Consider the following 12,394-nt stretch of genomic DNA (forward strand, 5'->3'; position numbering starts at 1 on the left):
ACATTAGTGTCATCGTTGGGTTTCTATTAGGCGCACAAATGTTCCTACTCTCCATTTTGATGCCAAAATATAGCACCATACAGTGAAGGGAAAGTTGGTGGGTGAGCAGTTTTAGGTGTGTGTGTGTGTGTGTGTGTGTGTGTGTGTGTGTGTGTGTGTGTGTGTGTGTGTGTGTGTGTGTGTGTGTGTGTGTGTGTGTGTGTGTGTGTGCAGAGATGAGATGAGCAGAGCTGGAGCTGCAGCTGAGAGGCTTCTTAATTGATTTCACAGGGAGAGGAGCGGGGGTGGGGCACATGCAGAATATGGGGGGGCTTAATTATTAATGACAGAATCTGCAGATAAAACAGAGGGACAGCAAGCCACTTTACATAACAGGGCAGCGGTGCAACAGTGCGAGCAGTTTCCTTTCTCTCCCTCCGTCTCTCTCGTTCTGTCTCTCTGGCTTTCTCCAACGCGGCCATCAAGCCCACTGCCGTGTGTGGAGTTGTCACCATTTTTCTTGCTGCTGTCTCTCCCTGTATGTAATGGAAGCTCTTCATTTTCCCCTTCCTAATGCTCATAAAGATTTTCTGTAGCTATAAAAAGCAGCAGGATATCTTCTTCATCTTCCCTCGTATGTAATATTCCACAATGCTCCTCCTCTAACATATGCATTATTTAAAGCACGCACACTGTAAGGCCTTGAAGGCCCCGTCAGCTGCTGGCAAAGTGTGTCAGAGGAAGAAAAAAAAAAGAGCCGCAATGAGAGAGAGTGTGTGATCGTATGGTTTTTGTTCCCTCTGTGACTGCATAGGTCTGTTCCAGAGGGCCATCGCACAGAGCGGCTCAGCCATCTCCAGCTGGGCGGTCAACTACCGACCTATCATGTACACTAAGATCCTGGCCAGGAAGGTCGGCTGCACTCTGGGGGACATGGCTACATTGGTAGACTGCCTGCGGAGGAAGAGTTTCCGGGAGCTGGTGGACCAAGACATCCAGCCTGCACGCTATCACATCGCCTTCGGGCCGGTGGTGGACGGAGACGTGGTGCCCGATGACCCAGAGATCCTCATGCAGCAGGTCAGAGCTGATTTGTCTGGGTATCAGTCATCTGGTGTGTGAATATTTTCTGTGCTGTCACGTCATGCTGTGTGTGTTTGTCACGACTGCAGGGGGAGTTCCTGAACTACGACATCCTGCTCGGTGTCAACCAAGGAGAGGGCCTGAAGTTTGTGGATGACAGTGAAGGGGAAGATGGCATTTCTGCAGCATCGTTTGACTATACAATCTCCAACTTTGTGGACAATCTCTATGGATATCCTGATGGTCAGATCCTACCCTTTTTAATCTTATACCAAACACAGGCTTCCAACTTCAATCTATTTCTTTCCACTTTTTATCAGTCTCCACAACGGAAGAGCAAAAGCTGAAATTAATTACAGGATTGTTTACTTAGATCAAAGTTTTGCAGCCAGACAGATTGAAGACGGAACAACTTGAACTTACTTTATTCACTGTAACAAAACAACTCACAGAAACTTAATATACTCTATTGACCATCTTTCTCTGACTCCATTAGAGCAGTCTAACTAAACAGCAACAATGAGACAGCATCAATTAAGATTTTCAGTGTTTATTTATGAATTCCACATTTGTTGAGATTTGAAAGATTATTAGGAGGCAAACCTCATTTGCAGTGACGTTGAGTGGCAATAGAAGAAAAGAAAACAAGCAAGAGATGTGACAATGAAGGCAAAACAACAGAGTTTCTTGAAGAGAAAAAGAAATAACAAAGGGAAAAAATGTATGTAACAACAAAACAGGCAATACCACAGATCAACAATAGAAGCGATTTGTGTCTTTTGATTAGAAAAGAGCATTCTATAGATAAACAAGAACAATAAAAGAGAAAAAGGAGAACACATATAAAAAAGAAACTCTTAAACATAGCAATTACGGTGGAAAACTTCAAAATATAAGTTGTGCATTTCATACAGAAATTGAGAAGTTCAGGATTTAATTATCTTAGGGTCCTGTTTAAGGTTTGTTTGTTTTTTTTTGTTTTTTTGGGATGTTTATTGACACCACAAGCCTTTCATGCTTAACAATTCCCTTTTCAATTCTTTAAATTAGGCTGGAGCTAGCCGGCCTTACATCTACTAGTTTGTTGCAGCCATCTTTGCAGGGATGACAGTCTCCTAAGAAAACTCTCATTCAGGATTTTACACCTTAATTTTTACTTGAGCAGCACTAAACACAAAAAAGTAACATGAATCTCTCACCCAGGATTATGATTTAATACATTCATAATGTTTTACAACTCCTAAAGTACCAGAAATGATGTAGAAAAAATAGCGCTAGCTTGATGCTAACATATATGGGGAAACTGCATTGATATGCTAGCGGTTAGCATACATCAGTATAACTTGGGTTCTACAGCAGAATTTCAACTTTTATCAAAGAAACTAGGGCTGAACTTAATAATAATCAAGTTGTGATTCATTTGTTTTTTTTTACCAATACTGCGAGTGTTATTTACCATGCAATTTTTGGGGGGGGTTTATCCTCTGCATTGTTCACTAAACAGAAGCTATAAGTCATTCTATAGTTAAACAAACACGACAAAGGATGCTGTCAACATATGAACAGTTCTTTCCAGTAGACCAGGCCTACATGTTATCATGAAATAAGATGAATTGAAGTATGAACTGATACAAATAGCATATCTTTATTTAACTATTAGAATTAAAGTAGAATATAGATTGATTTAACTTCAAGCCCTGCAGATGTGTGATAATTTTGCCAGAAAAAAAAACAGCATACTGACTTTTGCTGGTTTTAAGGAAGAACTAGTGCAAGTTTCTAACTTCCCTCCAGGTCTGTGTACATGAAACTCTTCTTTTCTTTAATCGCAGCGTTTGGAATTTGAAAATTGCGATGTTGGTTTCAATTTGAGTAATTGTTCTGCCCTAAAAGAATTATATCACAATTACATTTTGGAAACAATACTGAGAAGTGTAGATGTCAAAATACTGACGGGTAAGAGAAGAAACGATATGTGCAGGCTCATGGCTGACTTCAGCATAACAACAGCAAGCTCAATGCTCTAAACAACTCAAAGCATTGCTATAACCACTTTGAGACTATAAATAGCCTATTTCAGTTTATAAAATATCTATAAATATTTTCTAAAAACTCAAATACATGATGTTGACACTAAAAGCCTGTAAAGCCTATTTTTTGTATAGAGAAAATTCACAGGAGGAAATGATGAAATGGATACAGAATCTTATCGAAAATGGCATTGGTATCAATAATATCTTATCAATACCCATCTGTAAAACAGAATGAAATCAAAACCAGCACCCCTGTATGACATACAAAGACAAACAAGACTATCAGCGAGAAGATTTACTATTCCTACTTTGAATGTTTGTGAATGCTGCTGGCAGCTGTTATTTGAGATGTTTTCAGCATTCTGCCAAAACAGTTTTTTATAGCATAGATTCAACCTGAGTGATGTTTGACTGATAGAAAAAGCAGGATGAGATTTTTGTCAGGAGACACTACTTGTGCATGTACAGGACAAGACCAGCAAAAGTGTGATAACAAAGCACCTCCCAGCAGCTTTAAATGTCCAAAAACTCAAGTGGATTTAGTGAAGGAGGAGCAGCTGTATGTATTTTTGAGAGCCTTTGAATTCAGAGTGATTTTCAGAGCCAGCATGGTGTATAGTCGCAAAAAACATATATCATTGTAACTCTACAAGTGTACTTATATGAATTTGTGTTTTTCCAAGGTAAAGACATCCTGAGGGAGACTATAAAGTTCATGTACACTGACTGGGCTGACAGGGACAACAGTGACATGCGTAGGAAGACCCTCCTGGCTCTGTTCACAGACCATCAGTGGGTGGCCCCCGCTGTCGCTACTGCCAAACTTCACGCCGAGTTCCAGTCACCTGTCTTCTTCTACACCTTCCACCATCACTGTCAGACCGAGGCCAGGCCCGAGTGGGCGGACGCTGCCCACGGAGACGAGATCCCCTATGTGTTTGGGATCCCAATGGTGGGAGCCACTGACCTGTTTCCCTGTAACTTCTCCAAGAATGACGTGATGCTCAGCGCTGTAGTCATGACGTACTGGACCAACTTTGCAAAGACAGGGTGAGTTGGATGGATCTTTGGCACGTTTCATATCAAGTTCAATATGATTCTCATTTGATATGTTGGAAAGCAGAGTTTACTGCATTTTGGAAAAGACTTTAAACGTTGCAGTTGCTAGCTCCATTAGCTCATGCATAGAGTCAAAGTTTGACCAAGACTTTGCCCTTTTCTCTGTTTGTAACCAAAGTGGAAATCTGCAAAGGCAGAAGAACGAGCTAGGTTCAGAAAAGATCAGAGCAGTGTTTCAGAACAGATGGGTTGCAACCCAAAATTGGGTAATGGACCGTCTTTCAGTGAGCCGCAGATTTCTGCATGGGAAAAAAAAACATGCTTTTAATTTGATGGATATTTTTGGCAGCATGCCGTGTATTCACACTTTAGAACAGTAGGTGGCGATAATACCCTGCAATGTTAAGTGATAACGTTTATTTCGGAGTATGCCAAACGAAACTGCATATTGTCTAATATCTTTGAAATTATTTATCAGGAGTTGGACTTATTTATTTCATGTTTGTGCAAAATATTCTTAAAAACGTTATGGCCCTCATGTGCACTTTTTAGTTTTAACTGAAATGCAGCTTAAATAATGTCAAAAGGAATATTATTTTCTCTGTAGCAAAGCCTCCTGCTGGTCATTTTTGGTTTACCATCAAACTTGTTTTTTGTGTATCTGATATTTTGCATCTCAGGTTCAAACTTAACCCCTTCTTTTTTTCTTTTTTTTTTGATAAATTTGATAAAGTGAAAATTTTTCACCTACTTGGGTCACAGCGTGTCATTGAGGGGTAATGGTGAGTCCTGAAGCCGGACCAGTAGAGAACCACTGGATTAGAGGATTGTTAACATTAGGTTTTAAGTATTTGTTCGTCTTAAAGTTTGGGTTGTGATGAGGGCTGGTAATTGATTTTAATAAGAGATCATGATCTATAAAAAATGCCAACAGCAAGGATGGTGAGTTTGTGATAATCTGATAATCTTTATGGAAGTGACGAACCACTCCACTCTATTAGCTGGCTGCATTTTCAATTTGTAAATATTGAAAGCTGAATCAGTGTCATATGTGTTACCATCCTGCAGGTGTTAAGATGTGACAGGTTGGCCTGACCTGTATCTAAAGCCCTGTTTCCACCAAGCAGTTCAGTTCAGTTCTTCTCGGCACGGCACACATTGTACGGTGTTTCCACAGACTAATCCCGAGACAGATCCCCAAATAACTGAGACGAGCCGTCCCTACTTTTTGGCACCCCTCCACAGGGATGCCAGACTAAACCGATCTCGGAAGATGGAGCTACAACACTACAGACTGTTGATTGTTCGTAAGAATTGTTGGATTTATTAGTGGGGTACACTGTGTCATGCTGCTATGGCGTCACGCTATGTTACTGGTATGGCTGTCGGCATCCAGCTTATATGCCTCCTACCACAAGGGGGCATGGTTGGCTGTGGTAACGCAAACAGGACCAAGCTTTTCCAAACCAAACTGTACCAAACCATACTGATCTGAACCGGACTGCTTGGTGGAAACAGGGTTTTATATCTTGAGGAAGCAGACTGAGAGTACTGGTATTGTATTGTTGGTGAAGTATACTTAGGAGCAAAATACTTTTATTATGTCCCCAAAAATTCAACCGATCAGGCGTCATATCAGTAGTTAATGTATTTCCCTCTAAGTTCATTATTAAAACCAGTTAAAACCCCAGACCAGCCAGGCTCTCTACAGCACCAGATCTTTGTAAAACACACTTCCACACAGGTCGTCACATCAAGAAGCACATCAGCTCAAATGATCCAGTATACCTAAAGGCTGAAAAATTACTACTACTAATAATACTTTTATTGTTTTTGTCCAACAGGGATCCTAACCTGCCTGTTCCTCAGGACACCACATTTATCCACACTAAGCCAAACCGCTTTGAGGAGGTCATCTGGACCAAGTTCAGCTCCAAAGACAAGCAGTACTTACACATCGGCCTGAAGCCTCGTGTCAGAGACAACTACCGCGCCAACAAGGTGGCCTTCTGGCTGGAGCTCGTGCCCCATCTGCACAGCCTCCACAAGGAAATCATCAGCTCAATCACAACCCGGCTGCCTCCCCGAGGAAACAACCCCTGGAAGCCTCCTCAGCGCCCCGGCAGCCACTCCACACCGGCACCACCTATACCGCAGGAGCCTGACCCCGACAGCTCAGAGAGACCCCGCTACTCCCCCTTCCCCGACGAGACCAGGGACTACTCCACTGAGCTGAGTGTGACAGTGGCTGTGGGCGCTTCTCTCCTTTTCCTGAATGTGCTGGCGTTTGCCGCGCTGTACTACAAACGGGATAAACGCCATGAACTCATGCAGAGGCGCCATCGCCGACTGTCCCCGCAGCGTGGCACCACCATGGGCATGGGTGTGGGCATGGGAGTGGTTGGAGCCCCACCGCACAACGACCTGGCACTGAGTCAGGAGGAGGAGCTCATGTCGCTGCAGATGAAGCAGCAGAGGGTGGAGCTGGAGCACGGTACACCTCTCCCATCCCGCGCCCTCCACGGTGACCTGGAGCCCCTGCGGCCTCCCGTGTGCCCCCCTGACTACACGCTGGCCCTGCGGAGGGCTCCGGAGGATGTGCCACTGATGACCGCAAACACCATCACCATGATCCCCAGCACCATCAGCGGCATGCAGCCCCTGCACCCGTTCAACACTTACCCCCCTGTCCCGGCCCCGTCCACTACACCCGTCCCCAGCCACAGCAACAATGCCCTGCCACACCAACACTCCACCACCCGTGTATAGGACGAGGCACAACCGCACAAACTGCTCCATACAGCATCCACCTTCACCATCCTTTTCTTCTTCACCACCACCTTTGTCTCCTCTCATCCAGCCCTCAAATAAAGCTGCAGTTTGTAAGATTTTAAGCAATGAAATACCTCTAAAGATGTAACCATAAGTGGAGGGGGAGTCGATTGAAAACGCTCCTTTGCCAAAAGTCTGTCATTAAAGGTACATACTGCTCTGCCTCGCTACAACTCTCCTGCTTAGCCTCCAACCGCAGCTTTACCCGCTCATCACAATCAGTCAGTTATCTTCTGTGTAGCTTGGTTGTTTTGCGCATGTGTTGACGTGTCAGTGTAAAACTATGTTTGACATAGCTACATACATTCATTCTCATTCATTTAGTGGAAATATAATACAGTAGCGAGCAGCTTTGTATGAGGCGACATATGCTCCAACAAGCTGTCTGTCATAAAGCGGTAATTTCTTGAAACTTACAAATTGCAGCTTTAAAGGCCCAATCTGGAAGTGAAACTTGGCACCCTGTGTGGAGCACTGTGTCCCAACAGCTGTCACTTTGTTCTGATTTTAGAGACGCCTGTTTGATGGAAAGTGTATCGACAGCCCCAGAAGTACGAGGAGGAATGAGTCAAAGTTTTAGCATGAGGTGTTTTGAGGATTTTGAAACTTTATTTCCTCAAACTTGTGCACCTTTTCTCAGTTCGGACGTGATGTGAATGCCCTGAAAAGTTTATGAAATCAATGCTGTGTTCGAGACATTTCCAGATTGGGGCTCCAATTGTTGGGCGCTACAGGAAATACCTGAATCATTCTCAGTCTGTGGGATGCAACCTGGAATCCAGGCTGCCCATTAGAACTTGCTGCATCTCTGCCGTCATCACATCCATTACTTTATTTGTTTCCCGCTCATTATCTCTGTGTCTCCTTCTCAGCCCATTGAACCACTCCTCTCCTTTCGCTTTTCCTCTCCACATCTGCCCTTGTAGCTCTTTTTATTAAACCATCCACATCATCTATTTCCATCTCCATTTCTCTCCTCTTTCTCCCAATCACTTCTAGACTCTCTTTTCCTTTTGGAGTCTTTTATACGAGAAAAAAAAAACACAAATGTAAATGATGTATTATTAATAAATTGTAAGGATATGAATGAAAAAAAAAGATATTCTGATATCTCGTTTTTACCAGCATTCTTGGTGCCAAGTACTGTGATAAAGATCCTCTTTCACTGGCGTCCAGTGGAGCGCCCGGAGAGGTCCATCCTGACTCTATCTTACAAAAGGAAATACCATCATAAAAAGTGCCAACCCCTTCATCTTTCTGTTTGATCCACACACTTTTCTTTTTGTTACACTCAATGTTGCACTGTGGCTGGTCTCTTCTTTAGAGAGAAATCAGATTCAATATATCCTCATTTAAAAAAAAGAATATAACGTTTGTTTGTTTTTTAACTTCTTTGCCATGTGGGATATTTGCATGTTGTTTTTTTATCTTATTGAGAGTGTGGACAGGAACTTTTTTCTTATTTTGATGATTTGCCTTGTTCTTCATTGATTTTATTTTGAAAATCATTTTCTGTTTTAATATCAGCTGCACTTTGTGGTACTTCATAAAGGGTATTAAAGTATTAAGAGATAATTATTGTGTAAAACTATGATTATAACAAAGAGAGTAAATATTTCCTCTTTATTTTTTTCATGTCCTAACACTGAGGCTGTGCCGCAAAAACTAGCAGAGAGACTGATGAAAGACTTTTCTTTCTGCCCCCTTTTCGCTCTGTTTCTCTTTATCTTTTGCAACTGTCAAGTCTGCAGTCACTGTATCCCACCTGAAGATAGCACTTTTTTAAGTTACAAAAAGAAAAAAAGAAGCTACTACTTTACATGAATAGTCTAAATAAGGTTTTTGTCTGTGACTGACATTAACCACATGCTTCAAGTGTTTGAAGACTGCCTGACGGTTTATCTTTACGTCCGCTCTTTTGTTGTTTCATGATCCTCCCCCCTGCTGCAGGACAGGGGTAAAGATAAGATATATATTTATGACGGTCAAGAGGTGAGAAAGCCTTGTACGCGTGTTTCACATCTTTCGCACAACTGAACACAGAGACGGGTCACACTCTGGACTATTCTGGAAAAAAAAAATACAAACAGTGACATTAGGACAACACTGGACAAATGCAGACGTGACATCTCGTCTGCGGATCTGTCGATGCACAGAGGATGCGTTCTTAAACCCTGATTTAAAAAAAGAAATCTTTATTGACAGACATTACTTATACACCATACATCACAGAAACAAGGGGTGGGTTCATCCGTCCTCCTTGTAACGCTCTGTATCCTGTCTGCTTAGGACAACGACACTCTGGATCCAGACTGCCATCCATCACACTAAACTGGAGCGTGCCGCAAGGACATAAACAACAAAAACCAACACATGAAACAAACTGTACATTTTTTAAGTGTAAGAGAACAAACTGGAATTTGTAAATATTATGTTTGTCGTTTGGTTTGAGTGATTGGCCGGATCTTTTCTTTGTGACAACAGGTGCAAGTTTCGATGACGTACATGATTTATTAGCACTTATTGGTAAATTTGATTCTACTTTATTTCCTAGATCTCAAGAGCAAATTCCTAAAGGTTATTGGCACATGTTTACGTCTGTAAGCTTCTGTGGGTAATTAAAAAAACTGTCACAGCATGGTCAAGGTTTAGGAACAATTACGGCTCAGGTAAGCCTTTGTATTTCAGTATCAAGAAATGATCTAATATGACTGTCAGAAGTGCATTGCCCACACCTGGTACGATCCCATTAGCCATGAAGGCAACTATTGAATAATACAAGTCCTGTGATTGGTTAAAAAAAGCCAAAGAACAGCTGCAGGTGAAGGGCTGGGTAACACAGTTGATTTTGAGATACGAGGTGTTAACACAAAATGATGGGACAGTTGTTTCAAATGTGCCACCACAAAGTCAGGATTTTAACTTGTGATGCTTCTTGTTAGTGTCTCATGTAGTGTGGAGCATCCTCATACAGTATTAACCCTTAAAACAAGAGCTAGTTAAGCCCTTTGTACTCTTTTTGTCTTATTTCAGACTCTAATCATGGTGGTTGTTTTGCTCTTTTTGCAATGTTGTCTGCACATCCTGTCAAAGAAATTAATGACCCAGCTGTACGATGTGAATTTGAGTTGCCCACGCTTTTAGAAAGCTGCATTACTTAGATTATTATTTTTTTGTTTTTTATTCAAAACAAGGGTTTGGACAGCCAACAGGTAACGGAAGCACACTCACCAAGTTTACATGTTTACACTACAGTTTCGATGTTGGCTGGAGGTAAGGAAAAAAAAAACAGAAAAAGAAAAAAAGCATTCAAGGATCCAAATATCTTCTTAGTATAACATTTATTATCGGAATGGTTAAGTGAAGGCTTGCACCTGTTTGTCTGTTTCATTTAGTCTGATTCAGTAACCTGCTTGAAGCTCAAGATACTGTGAGAGAGCATAATGACCAGAAGGGGTTGAAGAATTCAAGTTAATATTTCTATTTCAAATAGAGGCTATTACACACTGTATGTTGTGTATCTGAACTGGAAAAACATTAAAAGACATTCTTAAACAAATGGTTTTCAGTTTGTGTAGCACTGTAAGTGATCAGTTATTGAACCATTACATTTTACAGGACATGGATGAACATACATGTAGCAGCTTTGAATTCTGTACCTGTACACTGTTTATAAAGAAGGGAAATAATCATGACACTTAGGATGACTCAATTGACTATGAAAGCCCATTTCTGCCAGTAAAGAAAAAGAACAAAAAGAAAAATTTGTAAGTCATAACAATCTGATAGCATACCATTATTTTGACTAATTATCTCTGGACCAGGCCTTAGCATCCCATACTGTTTGCAAGGGGACCTGGAGTGACATGGAAGGCACCCATTAGTAAAAAAAAATTATTATCATTATTATTATTGTTGTAGAAGGTGTCTTATTATTAAGACTTACCAGTTTTATTCTTTACTTTTCCTTTTTTCAACTGGCGGGAGTTGGCTTCCATGAATTACTGCTAGAAGCTGCACCGAACTCTACATCTCAGACTAAACTAATACACTGTTTGCTTAAAGTCATTTTTTTAGTCAGTCATTAAGACTTCATGAAAGCATCTTTTTTTGATGAAATCACTTGTTTGGTAATTGTTGTAGTCATAGTCAGAACTTATGGCATTTTTTTTTTTTTAAAAACTCCCTCTTTGTGAGCTTGAGTTAGCGTTTCACCAGCCATGGGTTTTTAATGCACCTAGCTAACCTTGATAGCGCTAGCATTCTCTGCTAGCTTGCAGTTTGCTAACCCCTTTTCCCCAGCTCCACCCTTGAGTAAAAACAGGGCAACATGTCACGAAAGAAAAAAAAGAAAGAAAGAAAGCACTGAACTTCTTTACTGTTAAACAACTGGAAATATCAAGGTGGATTAATCTTCGTCAGTTAGCCCATTGACATGCTATCTAACTATGGCAAAGCTAAACAGGTAAACTCACACTTGGCGCTTAAAGCAACTAGGGAGCAAATGTATCTGTATGTTGAAGCCATGTTGGTAATTACATGCTGTACACACTTTGCTTTGTGATTTGATACACAGTTTTTAAGACAAAAGCTTTAGTGGGCTGCCTTTACACCAGCAAGCAGCTGGTTAGCAAGTTAGCTGAAAATAAGTTAGCTTAATGTGGCTAGTTTGCTGTGTGTTGATGAGATAACCATGTTTTTGTTGTAATTTTTGTGGCTGACTGCTACAAACAAGAACAGTTTTAAACAGGGAGCCAGATGTGGTGAAATTAAGGTACTTATAGGAAGTCTGGATAATAAACTTTTAACCACTGTCATTGATTGTAATGCTAGAAGGGCATGTAGTTGTCTGCCTGATTGTCCTTTTCCCATTTTGTGGTTTAATTTTCATTGTCAGAATCAAATAATGTGCTTTGTGAGAAAGAAAATAGCAATAAGAAAAAAAAGATCTTAATAAACATAGCCTAGATCATTTATTTATTTTTGAATTGGATAGTTAATTTCTTTGCTTGTTTCTTGTTACCCTCAAAGGTAGGGAGTAGGTTTCAGTATCCCTTGCTGCAAATGCCCTCTGCATTTGATAGAGCTGAGTTTTGACTTTCATGCCATGCAGTTATTAAGTTATCAACAGGGTTTAAATTTCAAAGCCTACAGTAACTGCAGCACCAGATCCACTATGGGAAGAGTCCTCTGATCTGTATTCATTCAGCTGCTGTACACATCCAACCAGTATTAAAGCAAATATACTTCAGCAGGGCGATGCACCAGCCCTCCAGAATGTAGCAATGCAGACTGTACATTCATTCATACAGTCATATTTCGGGGTGTAACCTGTTTGGCATCATTAGTGCCACCAGTAGTCTTCAGATTAAATAATAAAGATAGATAAGGACAATAAGTAAACCTCT

The 12,394-nt window shown here is 41.1% G+C and overlaps 1 protein-coding gene across 2 annotated transcripts in view; it reads left to right on the top strand.

Moving 5' to 3' along the window:
- The window catches only part of nlgn2b (neuroligin 2b), a 98,676-nt gene extending 88,131 nt beyond the window's left edge, over positions 1 to 10,545 (top strand). The window contains exons 6-9 of one of the 2 annotated variants that reach the window (XM_074671754.1): positions 794 to 1,059; positions 1,152 to 1,305; positions 3,779 to 4,145; positions 5,999 to 10,545. In XM_074671754.1, the coding sequence (XP_074527855.1) occupies positions 794 to 1,059; positions 1,152 to 1,305; positions 3,779 to 4,145; positions 5,999 to 6,923 (1,712 nt within the window). In that variant the 3' untranslated portion in view covers positions 6,924 to 10,545. The remainder of the gene's footprint in view (positions 1 to 793; positions 1,060 to 1,151; positions 1,306 to 3,778; positions 4,146 to 5,998) is intronic. The other variant, XM_074671755.1, reaches the window with a different exon arrangement.
- The last annotated feature ends 1,849 nt before the right edge of the window (positions 10,546 to 12,394 follow it).

This window comes from Halichoeres trimaculatus, unplaced genomic scaffold, assembly GCF_033239565.1.
Source record: "Halichoeres trimaculatus isolate MK-OKI-2021-1 unplaced genomic scaffold, fHalTri1.1 fHalTri1_scaffold_6, whole genome shotgun sequence".
Lineage (NCBI taxonomy): Eukaryota > Metazoa > Chordata > Actinopteri > Labriformes > Labridae > Halichoeres > Halichoeres trimaculatus.